Source organism: Brassica rapa, chromosome A03 (genome assembly GCF_000309985.2).
Source record: "Brassica rapa cultivar Chiifu-401-42 chromosome A03, CAAS_Brap_v3.01, whole genome shotgun sequence".
NCBI classification, from domain to species: domain Eukaryota; kingdom Viridiplantae; phylum Streptophyta; class Magnoliopsida; order Brassicales; family Brassicaceae; genus Brassica; species Brassica rapa.
Window position 1 is genome coordinate 25,080,296 of NC_024797.2, and position 27,043 is coordinate 25,107,338.

Consider the following 27,043-nt stretch of genomic DNA (forward strand, 5'->3'; position numbering starts at 1 on the left):
CTGGTCCATTTCCGGTTATCGAAGAAAATCAGAACTAAAATCAGAGTGATACTGAAACCGGTTTACATAAAACCATGGATGGATGATGTATTGAAAAGTATTTTCCGGTTTAATGTTTTGCTTAATTGAGGAGATAACCGCGAAGAGAACAGAGAAACGGTTAAGATGCCAATTGAGGCAAGAGGGGTAAAACGAGAAGAGAGGGAGGGTCAATATCGTAATTAAGAAGAAATCAATGGGTGATTTGAAGAGAACCATGTCTATATCACGTGAAGGAGTTTTCAGAGAGACCATTAATCAGTTTCGTGTATTTCGAAGAACAGATCGAGACGAAGATCTCCAAAGAGATTTACACCTCGAGTAAGTCTCTTTATCAAACTCGTGATGAAATTAACAAATTCAAACACAAACATGTGTTTTTAATACAAGCATGTAAATATATATGCGTCTGCTTCGATCCTTTAGATATGTGAAAATATTCATCTTAACGAACTGTTTAATTACAATTGGTTTGTTGTTCGATGGCTTCTCCATATTATGTAGAGAAACAAAGTTAGTAAATATATAGAGACATGATACATGATTCATTCATGTTTGTGTTATTAATTGTTCTACGCGCAAAATATGAGAAGCTCATCTTTCATAGTAAAACTCTTGACTATTTATTTCCTGATTAGTCTAGGTTTTGATTCGAAAAACACACACACACAACTAAGATAAGCATAAGAATCTTCTTTTTTTTTGCACAAGGCAATTCGAAAATACTAATATCATAAACACATATCTACAGGTTTAGTTTAATTTGATTAAAGAAATATTGTTGAAGGATAAAAACATAATTTTATTTTATTTTAGTGTATTGCTTTCTGTAGTTTCGTAGAACATTAGTTATATGTACTTTTGTTTTTTTATTCACCAGCAGATATGTACCATAGACATATCACAGATAAGTTACGTGGGCCTATTGTGCATGATATATTTCATATTTGTTTTTTTTTTGTTCCAGAAGAATATGTTTTTTTTTTGTCAACTTTCCAGAAGAATATGTAAATAACATATTTCCTATTTCTTTGACAGAATCGTTCGAGTTGAGAAGGTTTATTTCAGGTAAAATAACCAAGAATGGGTTACTGGAATTCCAAGGTTGTTCCAAGGTTCAAGAAGATATTCGAGAAGAGTAGTGTTAAGAAAGCTGCCGCTGCTGAAGCTTGCAAGACCTTTGATGAGTCTAAGGTACATATAATTACCTAAGTGAAATATTCTCTTAATTATGAGGCTATAGGTCCCTCGAGACACCTTTATTTGATCATAAAATATACTATCACGCATATACAAGTTAACTTGCTGTATACTAGGTGTTTCTAATACTCCAGTTTTTTGTTTGATTCCTGAAAATCAAAAACAATAAGCACGTATCGATTGGACTCTAGCAATTAAGGCTTTTTGTCCTGGAATACTTATCCACTCATATTTATTGGTATTTTTATTAGGATATTTGGGGTTTATGTGTTTGCTAATATGGGCACGTATGATGGATCAATTGGGTACGTATAATAGGAAGCAATCAACAAGGAAATTGAGGAGAAAAAGACAGAACTCCAACCGAAGGTCGTGGAAACCTATGAGGCTACGTCTGCCGAAGTCAAGGTCCCTATCTTCATTTTCTTTTCAAGTATCTAATTTCAGAGCCATGGCTGCTAGTGTTATTAAAATTCAAACAAAATTAAAATGGGCAGGCTTTGGTGAGAGACCCTAAGGAGGCTGGTGTGAAGAAAAACTCAGCAGCCGTGCAGAAGTATCTCGAGGCGCTTGCCGCTATCGGTAATGATTCTGTTACGCTTTGTCCTGTGCCTGTTATAAATACCCCGACGACAATATCTGCTCGTCTTATTTTACCTGATTTATCGATTATATAAAAAATTATTGATTTTACACCAAATAGTTGCTGGCAGAAACTTTGGATTCCTATCACGTCCTTTATATATAGTTTTTTCTTCTTTTAAGGATGTATATCTCGAGCTTAATTCATATTCTTATATCATAGAATCAAAAATATTTATTTCTCCTAGTTGTGTATATTAATAATAAATTCGACTAACACATTATAACATTTTTGGATTATATTGAATGTTTCGTCATACTTCACTAATTTGAAAACTTTAGGTTAAACCTCATCATCTTTATAGAAAATGTGTTTTGATATATACTGGATCATTTTTCTTCGTTCATACTTTTATTATATGAAAATAGTGAATTTAAATTTTTAGTTAAAAATTAAGAAACAGTTTCTTATATTTTCTTAAGAACCCGTCCTAAGAAATCCTAAATAATGATGCTCTTATCTGTGCGTCTAATTATGATTTGTAAATTCAGAATTTCCCGGATCAACGGCTGCGAAAGACGCTGCGTCTAGCTTCGGAGCTGGCTATGTCTCCGGACCAGTCATGTTCATATTCGAGAAAGTATGTGTGTTCCTTCCCGAGGAGGTTAAGACACGGGAAATACCTGTGGAGGAAGTGAAAGCCGAAGAACCGGCCAAAACCGAGGAGCCAGCCAAAACCGAAGAATCGGCTAAAACCGAAGAATCAAGTGGTGAGAAAGAGGAGATTGTTGAAGAGACCGTTACAACCGCCGTCGTTGAGGAGCACAAACCAGAGGTTGCCAAGGAGGAGGAGAAAAAACCTGAAGAAGTGAAAAAAGAAGAAGCTGCACCACCCCCGGCTCCAGAGTTGGTTGAAAGTCCGGTTAAGGCACCAGAGACGAAGACGCCGGCGCCAGTGGCTGAGCCATCAAAGCCTTGATTTGATTCAAGACGGTATGGTTGCTTCTCTTCTATGAAAACATCTGAACGTAAATGATGAAAGGAACAAAAAATCTTTTTTTTCATTCTTTTTATTTTATCTTTGTGTGGGTAAATCTCTCTGTTCTTTTTTTTTTTGGAAGTCTTTAATGTGGTTTTATTTACATTCATGTGAATACAAAATGTTTGTTAATGTTTTTTCCTATACAGTTATTCAACCAATTAGTTTATCAGATACACATATATATATAGTTCTGATTTATTATCCTTCAATCAGTTTAGTCCATTGACTGATTCGCATTTATTTGTATAATTTTCTGATCTGTTATTCTCAGATACGATTTTGTAATCTACAATACTATTTGTGAAATTTTTGATTAAACAGTTTTGTTAGTAGATTTTGGAATACTTTATCGATGGAACTACGTGGATGAGTTTATGTGAACGTGAAATTTGATTTGTCTACCAGTAAGAGGAGAGCACAACGGATCTATTTAAGATAGTTGATGCGTGCAAGTAATAAGGAATTTTTAGTTTTCTTAATTCAAATGAAGTGGTAAGCATTTTATCTATATTATTAAAATTAAAATACATTTGTTTGAAAACATAGATAATAATATAAATGAGATTATTTGGAAACATAAATAACAGTATTATATCTATATTATATTTTCATATTTCACTCGGTTTAACAATTTCATTAATTATATTTCCTTAACAGTAATTCATATCATTGATTTTATTACCATAATAATAATAATAATAATAATGCATATTTTTATTTATTAGTTAATTAATATTAACTTCATGCCAATTATAAAATAAAAAAATGTAAAATAAATAGGTTTTGCATATGATTCAACGTTCGGTTTAGTTGTTATACTAAAACATTTTTTACGTAGCCAAAAACCCAGTTATTCAAAAACATGTAATGTGAATAAAATAATAACTTAAATCAAAATAATAAAAATGTATTATATTTATAGTCACTTAATTTTTCACTCCATAAAATTATTTTACTAAATAAAAAACTCTTCATATTTCACATAATTTAACCAAACAAATAGAAAGAGTCATTTTTATTATATTATAAATCAGTTGGACATGAACATTGGCTAACCATTTAGGTTCATGTTGTTCCTTTCGGGTATCGTTCTTTTTTTTAAATTAGTCTCCGTTTAAATATTATAAATTTATGTATGGGCTTTGAGTTGGCTCCGTCTAGGTCTGGATGAGTTTGGTTTTGATGTAGAAGAATCTAAAAATATTTAAATAACTAATGTATCTGAAACGGGTTCGGATATTTGTACCAAAAATAACAATATTACCTGATTCGACCCATGTCTTCTGAAACAATTATTTAAATTACGACACATCTAAAATATATAACACTAATTATAAAAACAAATATCAATATATAAAATTTAAGAACCAATATCCGTGCGGATGCACAGATCATTCTCTAATATTATTTAAGACAGTAAACTAAAATAGTACTCACTGATCCCATTAAATTTTTGTTTTTCAAAGTTTTAAACCAATTGACTCTATCATAAAAGCAAAGACCCGCCCAGTCGGACGGGTTAAATTCTAGTCTATATTATTAAAACTGAAGTATATTTGAGAGTTGTTTGAAAATTTAGATAGAAGTATAAATGAAAATTGTTTGGAAACATGTATAGCAAGTACAAAATAATACTTGCTTATTTTAAGTGAATTTTTAAAAGATTTTTATTCTATTTTTAATCAATTCTAACCACTTCATTTATTATATTTACTAAATAAGTTGATATCATTTATTACAGAAGTACAAAACAAAATTTATTTGTTTTCAAATTTTATTTTATCTTTTACATTCGTTTTCTCACTTTTAACTATTTCTATACATAATTTAAATCAAAATAAAAATTTAAAATTAATTTATATCAAAAATTGATTCAACAATATACATATATTCAAAATTTATTTTTTAATAAAATATTTTCCAATAGCCATTTAAAAATATTTTCAATATATATAAGAAAAATACAATACAAAGCTTAATTAAAAACACCAACTTAAATTAAGTTTTTATATTTCATATTAAGTTATATAAATATAATATATGTGATTATTTATATGATGGTACGTATAAAATACTATTAATTATATGATTACTTATATTATGGTACATATAAAATATGATTAATTATATAATGACATATATATGATATATAATAGTGACATGAAAAACAAAACTTATTTGTTTTCAATTTTTTATTTTATCTTTTACATTCATTTTCTCACTTTTAACTATCTCATTAATTATATTTACTATAATATTTTGCCAGGATTATTTACATATTAACTATAATAATTCGACATATTTAAATGAAAGTACTCTATTTATGATAAGAATTCAAAATGGTTAACAAATGTTTTTTTTATTTCCTTATGTAATCAGTTAGACATGAACATTCGAGTAACTATTCAGCTACGAGTTATTTCTTTGGGTTATCATGCTTTTTGAGTTTTGAAACTAGACTTTATTTTGGTATTATAAATTTTCAAGTGGGTTTCGAATCGGATCCAGATGAATTCAGTTTTGATATATACAAACCTACAAATATCCAAAAACTACTGTATTTGACGCCGGTACGAATATTTGTATGAAAAGTAACAATATTAACCGATTCAATTCAGGTATGTTGAATTCAAATTCAACTTAACCTAAAAATAACCAAATAATCAAAAGTAATCATATTACTCTATTTGATTCAGGTTCAATTATGATGTATAGAAACCTAAAAGTACTTATGCAATTAATTATACTATGACACATATAAAATATATAATACTAATCATAAAAAATAAAATATCAATTTATAAAAAAAGTAAAAACTAACACTCACACGGACGTACGGGTCAATCTCTAGTATTATATTAAGAGGAGAGCACATCAGATCTATTTATGATCTATTTTAGAGCATAATTATTGCTGAAACCGGTGGCACGGTTTCTTAGGAAACCTTTTTTGTTTTTTTTTTTGTCTAAAAAAAAGTAAATCAATCGCGGACCGACACGTATCAGTGGAACCCGCAAACAGTGCAAAAACTCTTTCAATATCAGTTTTTATTTTATGCTTTCTATCATCGATCCTTAACTTTTCGTGGTGTCCACTCAAATATTTAATTATTTTTGTTAAGGATCTCAAGCAACTCTCATGAGCGTTACATGCCTTTCTTTTTCAGCATAAATTAGAAACTAATCATTCTCTAAGCAACTTTCAAAATGGAGGTTAATCTTGGTCCATCCATTTTTGCGTATGGAGCAACTAGACTTGATCCATCTTGAAGCAGACGTTTAAGAAACAGTCGTATATTTGGTCACTTTCTTGAAGCAGAAGCAGAGGTTGATCTTGGTTCATATCTTGGGTTTAGTTATGTAGGTGACACACTGACATTACGAAAGTTTTAGTTTTTTTTTTTGCAAAGATAAAAATAGCTTAAAGTTGTTTAAGTAGTACAAGTATACTCTCACTATGTTGCAAAACATTTTGTGAAACTATCAATGTATTGATCCAAATTAATTATGTTATATGCAATCTCTTTATGTGGCACAGGTCTTTGTTATTCAAACAAATAATTAAAGGTTGTCTTCTTAATGTGATACGATTCCAATTATACATAGAGCATGCTTAACATTTTTCAGTGAATAGTTTTATAGAGGCCTTGTTTGAGCTAAATCTTATAGGGAATGTGTTCAGGGGCGAAGCTAGACAATTTATCTAGTGGGTGCACTATCATTAATAAAACAGAAAAGGTGGAGAATAAGGAATCAAACTCGAATAACTGTGGGTGAACTACCTAACTTTTCCATCTGATTTTTTTTTTTTGAAACAACTTTTCCATCTGATACAACATATTTTCTATGTTTCTGGTAACGAAATTTAAACTATATATAATAATTATGGGTGCACAGACCCCATAGGCCCATAGTGTGTAGCAGCCTGGCTTCACCCCCGAATGTGTTTTGAGACATTTCTTAAGTCCGCAATGCCGAATAAGCCTTATCTGCTTCTGTATTATCTAAACTGTCTACAGTGTATAACAGTTCTTTGAGGACATTGTCATAAAAGAACAGACCTGCCATAGCATAGCATGGACTTATACAACAGTGCAGACACATTATCACCGCAGAACAAAAGAAACACAATAAGTGAAAGAACAAGACGAGACTACACCTAAAAGTGAAGAATTGACAGGATCATCTCATAACCTTTTTTACAATTTAAAAATTCTTTCTATAAATAAATGAAATTCCTTTTTATCCCAGCTGAAATGAACTGAGATTAGCACTTGACCACTTGTGAGCGTAATCAATGAACTAATTCAACTAACACACACAACAGTAAATATAAAAATGGTTTTAGAGTTGAAACAGAACTGTGAGGTGTGAACTAAATATATTACTATCTATCAGATTGATAACTTTCATATATCAAGGACTCATGAGTTTCAAGTTTCTTGCGAGTTAATCTATCAAACCGATAGCTTCAATTTTCTTCTCTCTAGAAATCTCGAAATCATCTTGCTATATGCCTATATCACACGATTATATATGATCGCTATGTTCTATTATACAAATTAAGGCATAACAAAATAATAATATGTTTGATATTTTCCGAAGTTTCCGTTCGCTCCACTCCTTTGAAACCTTAACGGTTCGATTTAAATATTTTAGTCGGTTTACTAAAGAGTTAAGGTTACGACTGTGTGTGGTTTTTGTTTTAGTTTTTGATTTTTGTTTTCATTTTCTAAAAACTATTTTTCATCCAATCAAATTTTTGTTTTTAGTTTTTGTTTTTGTAAAAATTATTTGCCAATCAAATTTTTTAACAAATAGATTCTCTAAAATTTAGAAAAACTAATTTTTTTAAAAAAATTTCAACAAATTTGTGATGAAAGCCAAAAACCAATTTTTGTGGGTTTTCAATACAAAAACGATTTTTGTTTATTTTGTATAATATACTATATTTTAATTAATTAATAATTAAATAAATAATATTTTCATAAAGATTAAGTTCCTATACAATTTTTTTTATCATTTAAACATAAATGTAAAATAATTTATTTGTGTTTCATATCTGTATATTTTTCTATAAATAAAATCATTGAATAATTTTAGTAATTAGTAGACGTACTAAACAACAACTAAAAATTATAATAACTTAAAAAATTTAATATGATATATTATATTAATTTGAAGTTGTAAAACTGAAAATATTTTATGTAATAAAATTTATAAATAGTTTCAAAATTTCAAAATTTCAAAATTTCAAAATTTTAAAATTTCAAAAATATTTTAAATATTTCAAAATTTCAAAAATATTTTAAATATTTTATAATTTATATGTTTTTTATTTTTTATATTTTAATACTACTTAAAATAAATTAATTTTTAAAAATGGTATTTTTTTATTTTAAATAACAACCAATTTATTTTGATAAAATTTAATGGTAAATTTTAAATATTTTATTTCTATTTATTTTAGTATTTTAAAATAATGTATTGATTATTTTATAAAAACTAAGAATATAGCAAAACCAAAATCTAAAAAATAAAACCAAAAGCCGAAAATAGAAAGCAAAAATCTAAAATTTAAAAACCAAAATCTAAAACCAATATCTAAAAACCAAAAACTAAAACAAAACAAAAAACTAATGGAAAAAATCATCATCTTAGTAGTTAGTAAATTGGCGATCTCAGATCAACCTAAAAATGAAACATTTGTCTTAGAATCTTTTATACAGCAACAATTCTTCAAGAAGCTAACCTTTTTAATTGAAGGAAATAATTTTATTATTTTGATATTTATATTTTAAATAATTTAAGATGTGTTTTATTTTAAGGGAAAAATATTGGTAAATACTTACATTTCTGGCAAATTGTATTCCTTTTCATCTACAAAAAGAAAAAGTTTCTTCTAAGAAAAGCGTCAATGCACGCCAATGAAAACCTCAAAACAAAATAACAGAAATACCAAGAGAAAAATTGCAAAACAAATTCATGAGGAAAAGAGACAAAGTCGAAGCCGTAGCCATTTACTAGTAAAGTTAGCCATGAAGATAAAAGTAACCACTCCATAAAGTCTCAATTCAAAACCATAGCCATCTACTGAGAAAGTTTTGCAATTGAAATAAAGTCGAAGAATGGTACCAAAAAAAAGTTTTGCAATTTGAAAAGATAAAAAGAAGAAGCCACCAACTCTCGTTTCTCTAAATTACATGCGCAACAAAACATGTAGAAATGTAGTTGGTACCCTAGTCCCTAGAAAGATGTCCATGTACTTCTTTAATTCTTTTGTGGAAACATTGGTTCCTCCAACGTCAAATTTCATATCCACCTGAGAACATATAAATAGAAAATGATGGATTCGGGTTCTTCAATATCGGTGGTTGTTCATGCGTTTTCCGTCAATGATGTTATAGTATGCTTAAGCCGGACCTAGGCCTACTAACTAAAAAAAAAAAAAAAGTTCATACACGTAGTCTAAAACCAACAATGCCAGCGTTAAATTAGTCCAGTCTGTGACAACATTTGTAGTTCTCACTTCTCAGCAATCACTAAATATAAACGAGGGTTTACGGTTGTATATCCATATTCAAAACCAGATGAATATTTTATTAATTGTTAGTTGAATTAACTATTCTTAAGTGTTTTCTTTCTTAAATTTCATTATGAAAGTTTTCATATGCTTGAAGAAAACTAAAAGTAAAAGATTGAGACGTTCATGATTTAGTTGAACTAATATGCTTATGTGTTTTATATCTTAAATTTCATTCTGAAAGTTTTCATGTGCTTCACAACAGTTAAAAGTAAAAGATCGAGACCTTCATTTTAGAAAAAAAAGAAAGCAGCATGCTCCAAAATGAATAATCAGCTGTCTTCGGCTTTTCTTTTCACTTTAGGCCAGCAAAGTTGATGGGGGAGGGCCTCCTCTTTGTTCTTCTCAAACTTTAGGCATCTCAATAATCTAAAACCGAATAAACTAAAAAGAGCCCATCAAAAACAAAAGATGGATAGATTTGGTTTGGATTTTCACTAATAAACAAATGAACTATAAGGTATTCTTTATCACATTTTCCCACGCCAAGTATTTTCGAAGTTAAATGCTTATTGTTGTATTGTTTCGTACAACGTTTCATGGTGAACATTTTACCTTATGAATATAATTTTGTTTTCCCTTCAACTTATTTTGTACATTTAAATTGCATCAATGAATATACTCTCATTCGAAGAAAAAACTCTTCTAGCTCTTAAACGAGAAAACAATATAGGTCATTACAAAAATTAGTTGGATGAGATATGCATGCTTGAAATAACTAATATTTCTTCGAAATTATATTTACAGAAGAGTTAAACAAGCCAAGAACTTTCACTATCTTAATTGGGTTATAGGTATTACTCACTAATTTCAGATGTTATTTTATTAGAACAACTGGAAAATTCTAAATTGAAACTCAGACCTATCCATAAACCATATGAAAGAAACCGGTATTTTAACTATTTATAATTAATCTGCAGTTGTCAACTATGACTAAACCTATAGTGAATGTATTTGAATTTGATCTTTTATCCACAAAATGAATTAGCCGTTATATTTGTACAACTAGCTCTGAGTTAGTCTATGTTTTTTTCATATAAATAGTTTCTCTTTAGATCATATATATACCATATCAAGTTGGTACTGTAGTTTATCTTATAAACCTGATGCGTCTTTTTCAAACAAAAAAATATCATGGAAAAGGGGAAAATAATCGGAAAGGGCAGTTTACGAAATAATTTGATAATAATTGAAGATTTGCATGTACATATAAATAAGTATCTTTTTGCAGGTTCATGGTGTGAAAATTTCGAGGAGCTTAAGCTGTTGAAACATTGGGTACAGAAACAGAATCCTTGACAGAGAAGTTATTAATTTCTTCTAAAACAACAAAAAACAAAAAGGGCAGCACAATTACCAAAGATTCTAGTTATTTTGGTTTGTACTAGTTTAGTGGTTGGACAAAGACAATGCTTGGCCTCTTAAATCTGATGGATTAGATTTTGATCTTTAGTTAATGGAACATAAAACATTTGAATGACATAAAGGTACGATGTTTATTTCATAATATAGAGTAATTATATGGTTTGATATTAGCAACATGTGAGTGTGTGTCCTCTTTATGATACTGTATGAGTGTTTCTTTTTTTCTACGTAACGATTTTTTAAAAAAAATTATAAAGCCACTTCAGTGTTTTTTTTTTGATAAAATGTGAATTATATTACCAAAATTAAAGGTTTGTTTTAAGTTCAATTTTTTTTCTTAGCTGGTATAAATATAATATAAGAGACAATTACTTATGACTGATTAAAAAATAAATATGATAATTCTCGCTTTTATTGGACTGTTATGTAATCACGCAAACAATGTAAATTCAAAAGTACAATTCAACTATGTTCAATTAATGTATCAAAAAAATTATGGATCTTCAAACAATAAGCTAAAACAGTTATGTCAAAATCAAATTGTCGTACATAGCGGTTTTGATTTCGGACTAAGGTAAGATTAGGGTTCGATTACAACAAACTTTGCTGTTTTTTTTTAAGCACGTAAAATTCATGATCTCATCCAATCAAGCTTTTAAAATTTTGTTATGTTAAAACCTAGTGGACTATGTGACTATGACCTATTATATATATATGAAACCTAATTCAAATAATCCTAAAAAACAAATCAAATCAGACGATAAAGAGAAGGCAAGGGGCATTTATCTTTTAAAATTTATAATTTTCTCTAATAAAGGAAAAAGCGATGATGTGTGTGTGTTCTTCTCATCTTTTGTGAAAGTATATTGCTTTTGCTTTTTCCAAAAGCTAAAGACTCATTAAAAAAAAAAACTAAAGCTCAAATCCTAAAGAAGAAGAATGCATTGGATACATCAACTTTTTTTTCACTTTCTTTTAATTTATTTATTATAATTTTACATGATTTCGTATATTCAAAAAAAAAAAAAAAACTGATGGCATGAAATGATGATGATCCTCTCCACTTATTAATCCACTCACTCCAAGCAGCAACTTCAGAACATCGTGAGCCCCAAATCATTTAAAAAAAACAGTGAAAGCATGATGATGTCTAATGATGATGATCTCCTTCTAGGGTATTGCAACTTCTTCGAAGACCCTTCTTCTCTTTCACTTCTCTGAAACTTCAGATTTGTGTCGGAGAGTTCTTTTTCTTCTTCTTTCTGATGTTACAATGGCAGACAATATATTCACTTTCTTCCTAATCTTGTCATCAGTCTCTCTTTTCTTCTGTTCTTCTTCGAGTTCATCTCTTAATCTCTCACTAATCAGACAAGCCAAAGTCCTTGTCTCTCTAAAGCAAAGCTTTGATTCTTATGATCCTTCTCTTGATTCATGGAACATTCCAAATTTCATCTCTCTTTGTTCTTGGACTGGTGTTTCTTGTGACAGCTTGAACCAGTCCATTACTCGTCTCGACATCTCTAACCTCAACATCTCCGGCACTCTCTCGCCAGAGATCCTCAAGCTGACGAGCCTAGAGTTCTTAAACATCTCCAACAACGCCTTTGAAAGAGAGCTTGCGCCACTCGATTTCAGCCAAATGACTCAGCTCACGACGCTCGACGCTTACGACAACAACCTCAACGGATCGCTCCCTCTGTCTCTAACCAAACTCAATCAACTCGATTACTTAGACCTCGGAGGAAACTACTTCAACGGTGAGATCCCTAGAAGCTACGGAGGTTTCTTGCGTCTCACGTTACTTTCCTTATATGGAAATGACTTAACCGGGAGGATCCCTAGCGAGTTAGGCAACATCACAACTCTTCAGAAGCTGTACTTAGGCTACTACAACGACTTCCACGGCGGGATACCATCAGATTTGGGGAGATTGATTAATCTCGTCCACTTGGATTTAGCTAACTGCAGCTTGAAAGGATCGATCCCTGGAGAGTTAGGGAATCTCAAGAACTTGGAGATTCTGTATCTTCAGACCAATGCACTTACAGGTTCTGTTCCTAGAGAGTTAGGGAACATGACAAGCCTCAAGACTTTAGATCTCTCCAACAACTTTCTAGAAGGAGAGATTCCTCTTGAGCTATCTGGACTTCAAAGGCTTCAGCTGTTTAACCTCTTCTTCAACAGACTACACGGCGAGATTCCTGAGTTTGTATCTCACCTTCCTGATCTTGAAGTTCTCAAGCTTTGGCACAACAACTTCACCGGAAAGATTCCTGTGAATCTTGGCACAAACGGGAAGTTGATCGAGATCGATTTGTCTACTAATAAACTCACAGGCTTGATCCCTGAATCACTCTGCTTCGGAAGAAACCTAAAGATTCTCATTCTCTTCAACAACTTCTTGTTCGGTCCTCTCCCTGAAGATCTTGGCCAATGTGAGACGCTTTGGAGATTCCGTCTAGGTCAGAACTTTCTGACAGGTAAACTGCCAAAGGGTTTGATCTATTTACCTAATGTATCGCTTCTCGAGCTTCAAAACAACTTCTTGACCGGAGAAGTGCCAGAGGAAGAGGAGGGAAGTGTAGGGTTATCAAGTCTCACTCAGATCAATCTGTCAAACAATCGGTTAACCGGACCGATCCCTAGCTCAATCAGAAACCTCAGAAGCCTTCAGATTCTTCTTCTTGGCTCGAACCGGTTCACGGGACAGATCCCTGGTGAGATAGGAAGCTTGAAGGGTCTTCTCAAGATTGACATGAGCAGAAATAACTTCTCTGGCAAGTTACCTCAAGAGATTGGTGATTGTCAGTCATTGACCTACTTGGATTTGAGTCATAACCAGCTCTCAGGTCAGATTCCGGTTCAGATTTCGCAGGTTCGGATTCTAAACTATCTGAATGTTTCTTGGAATTCATTAAACCAAACCATCCCCGCGGAGCTAGGATACTTGAAGAGCTTGACATCAGCAGATTTCTCACACAACAACTTCTCTGGTTCAGTACCAACTTCAGGGCAATTCTATTACTTCAACAACACGTCATTCCTCGGAAACCCTTTTCTCTGCGGATACTCTTCAAACCCTTGCAACGGTTCTCAAAACCAATCTCAATCTCAGCTTCTTAACCAGAAAAATTCAAATTCCCATGGCGAAAACTCCGCGAAATTCAAGCTGTTGTTAGGGTTAGGTTTACTAGGGTTCTTCTTGGTGTTCATCGTTTTAGCTGTGGTCAAGAACTGGAGAATGAGAAGGAATAGCTCGAATCTATGGAAGCTCATCGGGTTTCAACAGCTTGGTTTCAGAAGCGAGCACATTGTGGAATGCGTTAAAGAGAACAATGTGATCGGTAAAGGCGGTGCAGGGATTGTCTACAAAGGCTTAATGCCAAACGGTGAAGAAGTTGCGGTCAAGAAGCTCTTGTCCATAAGCAAAACATCGTCTCACGACAACGGTTTATCCGCAGAGATTCAGACGTTAGGTAGAATCAGACACAGGAACATAGTGAGATTGCTCGCTTTCTGTTCAAACAAAGACGTGAATCTCCTTGTTTACGAGTACATGCCTAATGGTAGTCTTGGGGAAGTCTTGCATGGGAAAGCTGGAGTGTTTTTGAAGTGGGAAACGCGGTTGCAAATAGCGTTGGAAGCGGCTAAGGGATTGTGTTATCTTCATCACGATTGCTCGCCGCTTATAATTCACCGCGATGTGAAATCAAACAACATCTTGTTGGGTCCTGATTTTGAAGCTCATGTCGCTGATTTTGGGCTGGCTAAGTTCATGTTGCAAGATAATGGAGCTTCAGAGTGTATGTCATCGGTCGCAGGCTCCTACGGCTACATCGCTCCAGGTACATGACGGATTCCCAGTACTTGTTTCTTGCATTATACGTAACGTTCGAAACTAGGGCTGAACATGAATTTAGGTTACTGTTCTGTTTGTTTGATGTTTTGGTTTGTATTTAGTTCAGAATAAATAGTAACCGAACTAGAACCAAAATAAACTTAGTTTAGCACGGTTAGTAACTTAGTAAAAATACAAATAACAAAAAATAATCTTATAAATTAAATGTGTAAACTTAAATTTAAAATAATTTTCTTTTTGGTGTTTGGGTCTTTTAAGCCTAATTAATACTGAGATAATTTGATAAAAGTTTCAGTGTTAATCAGAGTTTGGTTTACTTAAACCGATTCAATTTGATTTCTCATTCCTACATAAAATTTCGTGTATAATGGTCGATCTAAATATGTTTTACCTGATTTTTATCATGCAGAATACGCATATACACTGAGAATTGATGAGAAGAGCGATGTGTACAGCTTTGGAGTAGTACTATTGGAGCTAATAACGGGTCGAAAACCAGTAGATAAATTTGGAGAAGAAGGGATAGACATTGTGCAATGGTCAAAGATTCAGACAAACTGTAACAGACAAGGTGTGGTGAAGATCATTGACCAAAGATTGAGCAATGTGCCATTAGGAGAAGCCATGGAATTGTTCTTTGTGGCAATGCTATGTGTTCAAGAACATAGTGTTGAGAGACCGACCATGAGAGAGGTCGTCCAGATGATCTCTCAAGCTAAACAACCCAATACTTTCTAAATCCAATGAATTTATATATATGTCAAATATTTTTTGTTATGTTGTATGTGTTCTATAGAGTTTTTTAGAAATGTAATGATGGTTTGGCGGTGATAGGAGTTTATATTAAGCTTGAAGGGGGAAAGGGGTTAAGGATTTTATCTTCCTGACATAATATATATATCCATTCATGGAGAACTTTAAAGAAGTTCAAACATTATCAATAATGTGAGAGATTTTATATATTTTATATCAAATACAAATATTTATCAAGATAATTGTATGTGTATTGATAATAGATAATGTATGTTTTAATTGATTAGTAATTTCTTATCAGTAAATCAGAGACTAACTAATATGCTTCAGATGCTATTTTTTAAGATAATATATATTTAATCGGTCCAGTTGCTTTTAAACCAAGCCCAGTCCAATTGATTTGATTTTGGTGGAAGTATCAAGTACTTGATATTTTTGATATATACATCTTATAATAAGTGGTTTGATAGGTTTGTTACCTTGACGGTATCCATTTTAGAGCCTAGTTCTAATACTCAACTTGGTGCCCAAGGAAAAAGAAAAAAAGGGTTTCAAGCATGCCTTTTTGGACTCATTTCTCTGCTCACCTTCTTCAGATTCTTCCTCATTGGTTTACCTCTGAGTTGAGAGTAAAGGCCATCTTGAATCTCAACATTATTTCAAACGTTGACCACATGGTTGCTCTCTGATTTAAGGCCAAAAGTAGCTCCAGTGCGGTGAACATATGGAGTTGATGCAACTACACTCAGATTCACCAGTTACATAAGAACATAAATCTTGGAAAACTTTGGATCATGTTTCATGTTTGATCTCACCATACTGTTGTTGTATATAATCTAAATAAGTGACTCCTATTTTTATTATTTGATGGCAACAACTTTTGTAATGGAACTCACTTTGGTCTTTCTAAATTTGTTTATGACCAATGAGTTAAGGTCCATTAAGATCTAGTAGCAATAATAAGGTCAAATAGAGCCGTAAACTCAAAAGCCCAAACTAATAGACTTATTCTTGGGTTCACCCCTGTAGGTTCACCAACCAATAAAATTATATCAATTTAAATTCAGTATCTTTTAAAAAAGGAAACAAAATATTATCGAACCATATTATATTTTTAAAATAAAAATTGTATTAATCACAAAAAGAAGATTTTTTAATCGCAAAAAAAAAAGAATTTGTTTTTCAAAAGTATTTTTAACGCTGCCAACAAATATTAAACCCTAAACCCTAAACCTTTAGGTAAACCCTAAACTCTTGAATAAATCATAAATTTTAAAGTTTAAGATTTGATCCAAGAGTTTCGGATTTATCCAAGGGTTTAGGGTTTGCCCAAGAGTTTAGGGTTTACCCAATGGTTTAGGATTAGGATTTAGGGTTTAGTGTTTTGTTGATTGTGTTAAAAATTTTTTTTTTTTTAAATTCAAGAATTTAAAATTTATCAAAGTGTTTAGGGTTTAGATTTAGAGTTTAGTGTTTTGTTTATGGTATTAATTTTATTTTGAAAACTTTTTTTTGCAACTACTATTATTTTTATTTAGTTATACTTTTTTAATTTTAAAAACGTAATATAATTTGACAATATTTTGTTTCCTTTTTTAAAAGTTATCAGATTTGAAATAATTAAATCTTATTAGTTGATGAACCTATAGGTTCACCCTAAGGGGTGAACCCAAGAATAACTCAAACTAATATCTTGAACGAAAATACTAGGAGACGCTCAGTTTTAATAAGTTATAGTGAGGTTTTGGGATACACTTTACTTTTTTATTTTTGCTAAACTACACTTTACTTTGAAGTATGAGACATTAAAATCTTAACAATAATGAGAAAATAAGATATTTCGATGCAGTGTGCTAATATAGTATTATACTTTACTAAATGTTGACCTGCTTTTATCTGATGTTTGATTTTGATTACCATTAGATAATATTCTTTAGCAGATTTCTGATTTGAAATGTTAACGACCATTAGGGATTTAATTATGAGGCACTGAGGTAAAAACCCACGGGTGGTGATATTATAATGATTATTTATAATTACCCTTTTTAACTTTCTGTTAACAATGTTTTAATTGTAAACATGACTTTTTTTTTTTTTTGAACACCAATCCTTACTAATAAAAGGGACCTTTTGAGGCTCCATAGAACGTCCACATCAGCAAAAAAAACTTCTCCCGAAAGATGACACGTGGCATAAAATATAGTTTTACATTTTAATATTACTAATTTTCGAAAATTATAAATAATATGTAAACATACAGCATAAAAAAATAGAAAAACTACATTAAACATATGTAAGACTACCATTTTTCACTAAAAAAAAGACATCTTATCTCCATAATGTAACATTACTATTTTGTAAAAAAAACATTATATATAATTTTGAAAATAATAAATAATATGTAAACATACAACATAAAAAAAGGAAATACTACATTAAACATATGTAAGATTACCATTTTATATTTAAAAATAACAATAATATGTAAACATACAACATGAAAAAAATGGAAAAACTACATTAAACATATGTAAAATTACTATTTTTTACTAAAAAAAAACAGTTTATCTCCATAATGTAACATAACCATTTTATAAAAAAAAGAAAAAAAAAACATAAATATAACTATTTGACTATTTGTCCAAATTCTTCTTTAAAACATTGTCGTTTTACATTAAAAATGAAAAAATACATTAATATTTAAACATCTATCTTAAAATATAAAAAATAGATATTAATAAAATATAAAGTATAAGAAAGAGAAATACACAATATATAGAAAAATAAATAATAAGTAAATATTATAAATATATAAATATACGAATTATATATACAATAATAAGTAAATGCAAAATTTTAAAAAAATGGAAAGAGTACATTAAATATTAAACATCTATCTTAAAATGTAAAATACAGATATGAAGTAAATAGAAAGTATAAGAAAAAGAAATACAAAACTTAAAAACAATGGAAAAAATTATATTAAGATTTAAACATCTATCTTAAAATATAAAATATAGATATTACGCAAATAGAAAGTATAAGAAAAAGAAATACACAATTTAAAAAAATAGAAAAAGTACATTAGTATTTAAACATCTATCTTAAAATGTAAATCTATCTTTGAGGCTCCATAGAGCGTCCACATCAGCAAAAAAAACTTCTCCCGAAAGATGACACGTGGCATAAAATATAGTTTTACATTTTAATATTACTAATTTTTGAAAATTATAAATAATATGTAAACATACAGCATAAAAAAAATAGAAAAACTACATTAAACATATGTAAGACTACCATTTTTCACTAAAAAAAAGACATCTTATCTCCATAATGTAACATTACTATTTTGTAAAAAAAAACATTATATATAATTTTGAAAATAATAAATAATATGTAAACATACAACATAAAAAAAGGAAATACTACATTAAACATATGTAAGATTACCATTTTATATTTAAAAATAACAATAATATGTAAACATACAACATGAAAAAAATGGAAAAACTACATTAAACATATGTAAAATTACTATTTTTTACTAAAAAAAACAGTTTATCTCCATAATGTAACATAACCATTTTATAAAAAAAAGAAAAAAAACATAAATATAACTATTTGACTATTTGTCCAAATTCTTCTTTAAAACATTGTCGTTTTACGTTAAAAATGAAAAAAATACATTAATATTTAAACATCTATCTTAAAATATAAAAAATAGATATTAATAAAATATAAAGTATAAGAAAGAGAAATACACAATATATAGAAAAATAAATAATAAGTAAATATTATAAATATATAAATATACGAATTATATATACAATAATAAGTAAATGCAAAATTTTAAAAAAATGGAAAGAGTACATTAAATATTAAACATCTATCTTAAAATGTAAAATACAGATATGAAGTAAATAGAAAGTATAAGAAAAAGAAATACACAACTTAAAAACAATGGAAAAAATTATATTAAGATTTAAACATCTATCTTAAAATATAAAATATAGATATTACGCAAATAGAAAGTATAAGAAAAAGAAATACACAATTTAAAAAAATAGAAAAAGTACATTAGTATTTAAACATCTATCTTAAAATGTAAATCTATCTTTGAGGCTCCATAGACGTCCACATCAGCAAAAAAAACTTCTCCCGAAAGATGACACGTGGCATAAAATATAGTTTTACATTTTAATATTACTAATTTTCGAAAATTATAAATAATATGTAAACATACAGCATAAAAAAAAATAGAAAAACTACATTAAACATATGTAAGACTACCATTTTTCACTAAAAAAAAGACATCTTATCTCCATAATGTAACATTACTATTTTTCAAAAAAAACATTATATATAATTTTGAAAATAATAAATAATATGTACACATACAACATAAAAAAAGGAAATACTACATTAAACATATGTAAGATTACCATTTTATATTTAAAAATAACAATAATATGTAAACATACAACATGAAAAAAATGGAAAAACTACATTAAACATATGTAAAATTACTATTTTTTACTAAAAAAAAACAGTTTATCTCCATAATGTAACATAACCATTTTATAAAAAAAAAAAAACATATATATAACTATTTGACTATTTGTCCAAATTCTTCTTTAAAACATTGTCGTTTTACATTAAAAATGAAAAAATACATTAATATTTAAACATCTATCTTAAAATATAAAAAATAGATATTAATAAAATATAAAGTATAAGAAAGAGAAATACACAATATATAGAAAAATAAATAATAAGTAAATATTATAAATATATAAATATATGAATTATATATACAATAATAAGTAAATGCAAAATTTTAAAAAAATGGAAAGAGTACATTAAATATTAAACATCTATCTTAAAATGTAAAATACAGATATGAAGTAAATAGAAAGTATAAGAAAAAGAAATACACAACTTAAAAACAATGGAAAAAATTATATTAAGATTTAAACATCTATCTTAAAATATAAAATATAGATATTACGGAAATAGAAAGTATAAGAAAAAGAAATACACAATTTAAAAAAATAGAAAAAGTACATTAGTATTTAAACATCTATCTTAAAATGTAAATCTATCTTTGAGGCTCCATAGAGCGTCCACATCAGCCAAAAAAACTTCTCCCGAAAGATGACACGTGGCATAAAATATAGTTTTACATTTTAATATTACTAATTTTCGAAAATTATAAATAATATCTAAACATACAGCATAAAAAAAATAGAAAAACTACATTAAACATATGTAAGACTACCATTTTTCACTAAAAAAAAGACATCTTATCTCCATAATGTAACATTACTATTTTGTAAAAAAACATTATATATAATTTTGAAAATAATAAATAATATGTAAACATACAACATAAAAAAAGGAAATACTACATTAAACATATGTAAGATTACCATTTTATATTTAAAAATAACTATAATATGTAAACATACAGCATGAAAAAAATGGAAAAACTACATTAAACATATGTAAAATTACTATTTTTTACTAAAAAAAAACAGTTTATCTCCATAATGTAACATAACCATTTTATAAAAAAAAGAAAAAAACATAAATATAACTATTTGACTATTTGTCCAAATTCTTCTTTAAAACATTGCCGTTTTACATTAAAAATGAAAAAATACATTAATATTTAAACATCTATCTTAAAATATAAAAAATAGATATTAATAAAATATAAAGTATAAGAAAGAGAAATACACAATATATAGAAAAATAAATAATAAGTAAATATTATAAATATATAAATATACGAATTATATATACAATAATAAGTAAATGCAAAATTTTTAAAAAATGGAAAGAGTACATTAAATATTAAACATCTATCTTAAAATGTAAAATACAGATATGAAGTAAATAGAAAGTATAAGAAAAAGAAATACACAACTTAAAAACAATGGAAAAAATTATATTAAGATTTAAACATCTATCTTAAAATATAAAATATAGATATTACGCAAATAGAAAGTATAAGAAAAAGAAATACACAATTTAAAAAAATAGAAAAAGTACATTAGTATTTAAACATCTATCTTAAAATGTAAATCTATCTTAAAATATAAAATTATTAGTAAATAGAAAGTATAAGAAATAGAAATACACAATATAAATAAAAATTAAATATATAATATAAGTAAATACCCAATTTAAAAAATGGAACATTACATTAAGATTTAAAAATATATCTTAAAATTTAAAATATAGATATTACGTAAATAGAAAGTATAACAAATAGAAATATACAATTTAAAAAAAATGGAAAACGTACATTAAGATTTAAACATCTATCTTAAAAAGTAAAATAGAGATATTAAGTAAATAAAAAGTACAAGAAATGAAAATACATATACAGGAAAATATATAATAAGTAAATATGTAAATCTATAATATATGAATTATATATATAATAATAAGTAAATACACAATTTTTTTAAAAAAATGGAAAAAGTTCATTAAGCATTAAACATCTATCTTAAAATATTAAATATATAATATAAGTAAATACACAATTTAAAAAAAAAGGAAAAAGTACATTAAGATTTAAATATCTATTTTAAAATAAAAATATAGATATTACGTAAATAAAAAATATAAGAAATGGAAATAAACATTTTAAAAAAATGGAAAAGTACATTAAGATTTAAACATCTATCTTAAAGGTACATATATCTTAAAATGGTAGTAAGTTATATAAAAATGAAAATACCACATTAAACAAAAAAAATTAAAATGTACTCCCTCCGTTTCAAAATAGATATTGTTTTAGAGAGTTTTTGATGTTTCAAAATAGACGATGTTTTCATATTTCAAGGTATCTGTTAACTTTATCAAAACTGTGTAACCAATTATATTTTGTAGTATGTTTTGTGATTGGTTGAATAATTTTTAATTTATATTTTAGTGATACCTTTTAGATAAAAAACAAGTGTTTTAATATTTGTGTCCCAACCTAAAACTTCATGTATTTTGAAACAGAGGGAGTCAAGAAAGTCCATACAAAACTCATTATTCCATCAACATCAACCTCATACTATCAAGGAAAACTTCAAAGCACTCGAGCAAAAAAATGGTTCCACCATCAACTATTGTCGTCCCAAAAACCTTTAATGACTTTGAAGGAGATTTTCTATAACAACGAACTTTTTGTTAGGTGGATTCATTGTTGGGAAACCCGCAACTTCCAAAAGCCAAACTTATTCATGGGAATTGAATTGCTTTTCATAGACTCAAAGGTATTCTTACAAATTTAAATTAATCTAATCCATCATTTTATTGTTAATATTCATACTAACTATTTCATGATCAAACTATTACAGTTAATAACCATTCAAGCATTTATCCCAAAACACTTCCTTCCACGCCGAATCAGGTATTGGTTCATGTTGGTTTAGTATTGTTTTTGGTTTATTAACACGTTTAGGATGGTTCTATTGTAAATATAATTTAAGTTGGTTTAGCATATATTATGCTTAAAATAACTTAAATTAAATAATAGTAATATTATGCTTAAAATATAATTTTAAAGAGTTTTCAAATATAGTTTAAAGTGAAATTGCATCCCATATACACAACTTTTCCCATAATTAACTCAATACCCTAAACCCCACACTATGGTATCTTTGTTCATAGACACACAACTTATCACATCATGTGCAATACCCTAATTTCTAACTTCTTTGTGGTTTTTTAGCTAATTGACTCTAGTTTATATAACATTATAGGTGATGAATTTAATTATTAAATTTGTTTATTACTTAAAACTAAGTTATTTTAAAAACATACTGAGTTATAAATATCAATGATGGATTGGTGAGTATAACATGAAGACAAAAATATAAATATTTTATTTTCAAGATAAGAAATTCAGCTTTTACTCAGTTACTCAATATATAATATCTTAAATTATTTTTTTAAAAATATACATAATTTATATATATAGATTAATCTTCCAAACTTAAACTATTATATTATATATGAATAATGTTTTTAAATAAAAATAATTTCTGATTTAAAAAAAAAAATTAAAAACAACAAATGGTTATTTTCAAATAATGGATATAATTTACATTATACTATCATTTAACAAGTATTAGATACGTTTTGATATATCATTATTTTCTATTTCCAGAAAACAATAAATTCTTAAACATCAATATCATCTAGGTTAAGTATACGGACAACACAAATTCAAACATCACAAAAAATATTTACATAAACATTATAATACAATAATTTAATCAGAAAATATAATTAAAAAGAATAGTTATATACTTAATATCTGAAAATCAAAGATATTTTTGCTAAAATTGTACTTACCTGGCCAAGGAGATCGACCATCTTTTTACGGATCGATTGATTGTTGAGCATGTGGTCGATCCAAAAATACTCAACAGTTTAATTTAATATCTAAAACATTTTTGTTAACACTCAACAGATAGTTTTGCTAAATATGATAACTAGATAGCCAACAAAATTACAAAAAATATTTAAATAGTAAAAAATATGTTAATTTAACGTGTTAAAATTTAAAAATAAGTTTTAATTATGACATGCATCTTAACATTTATATAAATATATATATCATAACCTAAATATAAATAATTTAACAACTTAAATTAGAAAAAAATAAAAATACCCGGGCGTAGCCCGGGTTAATCCCTAGTTGTAAACATGACTAAGATTAGAATATTCCAACTTATCAAACACCAACCGCAACCTTAAAAGTGGACCAAAGAGCAATATATAAGATTCGCAGTTCTAAGGTCTACATTTTGCCATTATTATTCTTCGGGTCTTTTTTAATTCTAGGCTGTGGAAACCCCATGACCTAATGGCCAGAGGTTTAAAGACGTTTTACAATAAATATGAAGTTTTGTTTCTAAAAAATGTAAAACTTTGCACATTATAAATGTAAACCTATGGAAAAGGGTATCCTAAAAATTGCGACGTATAATGTTTGTCTAAACTGTTCATCGATATTTCATACGTTACAAATAGTTTACATCATTTGCAATATAAATTAGATTATTTGATATCTAGTGTTAAAAATATATTAAACTGTTAGTATATCTTATTTTTCAATAGTAAAATTAATATTATAGATGTCAAAGAAAGACTTACTATAAACAAAAAATGTAAAAAAGGAACCGAAAACAAAGTTGGGTTAGATATGAATCCAGCATGTAATATCAAGAGTTTTTTTTTTTTTTTTTTTGTAATATCAAGAGTTTAATTTCTGTTAATATATTTTCAGTTTTAAGTCATGTATTGTATATAGTATCTGGTTTGGTGATAACGAAAAGATTGTAATATATATGATGAAACATTAACTAAAATATTTTCAAATAAAGTTATACCTGTTTGGTATGTTTATAGTTTTCGCATTAGATACACCAAATTAATTGACAAGAAAAATATTAAAATAAACACCAAAAGTGATAGTAAAACTATGAAAATGCGCCCACGTGGACCAACGAGGAAACAAGGGTAGGCTATTCAAATTTGGGCTTGCTTCTTAGCCCAAGTCAAGTCGTAATTCAAACCGTGTCAATTCGCCTGTAAATTGTGTATGGTATCGAACCTCCTTCGCACAATACTACCAAAACCTCCTTCGACGTCAAAAGAACATTTAAAATATATGATATATTGTATGAAATGAAATGAAAACAATGTTCAAATTTTTATTGTGTTCCGATTACTATTATATTTTGACGTCGGTGTTCCAATTATAAAGCACACTTGTACAAAAAATATTAACAAACTTTTTTTTTGCTAAAAATATATTTAACAACCTTAAGAGTTAAGACTTAAGAGAAGACATGTGGGGATGTGGTTCCGTCGCTTGGTTGCTTCTACGCCGTGCCAGGCCTGATTCGACCTATGATCAAGACATATACACCTTTGAGAGGTTTTCACGTCTCTCTTCTTTTATTTTATTTTGTTAGCAAATGTTTTGTATTTTACATTAGTACATTACTCATTTCCATTATTGTCTTTCCAGTTACAAGGTCTTTAGTTTTCAATACTTGCTAATATTCATGACCAGCGACTTATGAGTTTTTTTGGTCTTTAGTTTTCAATACTTGATAGTATTATTTAATATTCTATAATAAATAAAATTCAGTACTGATTTGTAACATTGTATAAAAATATAAAATTACCATTTAAAATTGCCACCAAACACTGTAGTAATAGGGGCATAAAAGAAAGACAATTAAAGAAAACTCTTTACTTTAAAAAGGACAATAGAAGAAAGTTTGATGTATTATTATTTTTCTTAATAATTTTTTGTACTATTCATGTTGCGTGTACATTTGTGAAATATATATGATTTTATTTATGTTTCAAACGTGGAATATTTAAATCACTAGAAATTTCATTTTTTCTTTATTATTTAGCAATTTTGTTACAAACACCATATTTTCTTTCAACATATTCACCGTCATAATTTTTTTCTCTTCAATCGCTAAACCCTCTTTACCGCACTACTATTTTTTTTTTTGCATTAGTCAGACCAGATATAAATTTAAAAGTACAGGTATATATATTTTTTATTTTTTGCGAAAGGAGTTTGTATATATATATGTTGCCATGATATAAAAAACTCTAATAAATATTTGCATCATTGCATAGCTTATTATTAACTTGTAAAGATAGACCAATGCAGTGAGGAATAACAACGTAATAATTATTACTGGACGTACATATTCTTTTCTAAATCTATTATTACTTCTACCATAATATTCGGTGGTTAGAAATTCAGGTCTGCAAGTTTGTTTTGACGAGACTTATGACTTGTGTAGTGAATGGTTATTTTGTTGGTCAGTTGGTATGCACACAGTATAACAAACGGTAAAACGTACAATAAGTTCAATAACTAAGTCTGTAATTGCTGTTCAAACATGAGATTCAAAATTCTAATATATTAAAAGTGAAATATCAGTGTCGTAGTTACATGTGGAACAGAGGTCAAGTAATGCAATATGAGGAAGATATATGTATCAGAGTAAAATGAGGAGTTGCATGTGAGCACTGGGAGAGAAGATAGAGAAAGCACATGCGAAAAGGTACTCAACTGCCATTACCTAACATTTTCACGTCTCAAGATTGGTGAATGGTCTCTCCATTTTAAATCACCCATGTGATCTTAAGATTTATTCATAGTAGAATGTTAAGACCTAAAATTTTAAGAGTATCCAACCGGAGTAAATGCCATTAGCCAAAGTCGCATATTTTGAGATATTATGTTTGTACAACAACTTTTATATATAGAATTGAGACGACGTACTAAATTTACCTAAAACGAACACTTTATTAAATATAAATCCAACCACTGAAAACACCTTTTTAGAAATTGGAACAGCTTTTCTCTCTCCTAACCCAAGAAAGACGATTTTCGACCGTTAAGCTTCAACCGTGAGTTCCTTCGCCGCTCATCTCCGGCGTCTTTCGCGACGTCGAAATCCGGCCCCAATCCCGCCTTCGGCCCTGCCATTCATCATGACGAAGAAGAAGAACAAGCTTACGACTTCTCGAAAAGCTTCCTCCGCTTCACCTTCATTATCCTCGTCTAAAT

General features: G+C 28.5%; 3 protein-coding genes across 3 annotated transcripts in view; all 3 read left to right on the forward strand.

Annotated features, from left to right (window-relative positions):
• Nucleotides 1–27,043, forward strand: part of LOC103861069 (potassium transporter 9) — a 645,946-nt gene that overhangs the window by 132,992 nt on the left and 485,911 nt on the right. The gene's annotated exons all lie outside the window — the stretch shown is intronic.
• Nucleotides 127–3,039, forward strand: LOC103861191 (plasma membrane-associated cation-binding protein 1). Its single transcript, XM_009138892.3, has 5 exons — nucleotides 127–360; nucleotides 1,078–1,233; nucleotides 1,558–1,647; nucleotides 1,737–1,821; nucleotides 2,374–3,039. The coding sequence occupies exons 2-5, from the start codon at nucleotides 1,123–1,125 to the stop codon at nucleotides 2,799–2,801; spliced, it is 714 nt and encodes a 237-aa protein (XP_009137140.1). The 5' UTR covers nucleotides 127–360; nucleotides 1,078–1,122; the 3' UTR covers nucleotides 2,802–3,039.
• On the forward strand, nucleotides 11,273–15,665 carry LOC103861192 (leucine-rich repeat receptor-like serine/threonine-protein kinase BAM3). Its single transcript, XM_009138893.3, has 2 exons — nucleotides 11,273–14,659; nucleotides 15,083–15,665. The coding sequence occupies exons 1-2, from the start codon at nucleotides 12,085–12,087 to the stop codon at nucleotides 15,409–15,411; spliced, it is 2,904 nt and encodes a 967-aa protein (XP_009137141.1). The 5' UTR covers nucleotides 11,273–12,084; the 3' UTR covers nucleotides 15,412–15,665.

Coding starts and splice junctions, on each gene's coding strand:
- LOC103861191 (XM_009138892.3), top strand. CDS start 1,123: ATGGGTTACTGGAATTCCAAGGTTGTTCCAAGGTTCAAGAAGATATTC. Junction 1,234..1,557: donor AGACCTTTGATGAGTCTAAG/GTACATATAATT, acceptor TACGTATAATAG/GAAGCAATCAACAAGGAAAT. Junction 1,648..1,736: donor CTACGTCTGCCGAAGTCAAG/GTCCCTATCTTC, acceptor TAAAATGGGCAG/GCTTTGGTGAGAGACCCTAA.
- LOC103861192 (XM_009138893.3), top strand. CDS start 12,085: ATGGCAGACAATATATTCACTTTCTTCCTAATCTTGTCATCAGTCTCT. Junction 14,660..15,082: donor CTACGGCTACATCGCTCCAG/GTACATGACGGA, acceptor TTTATCATGCAG/AATACGCATATACACTGAGA.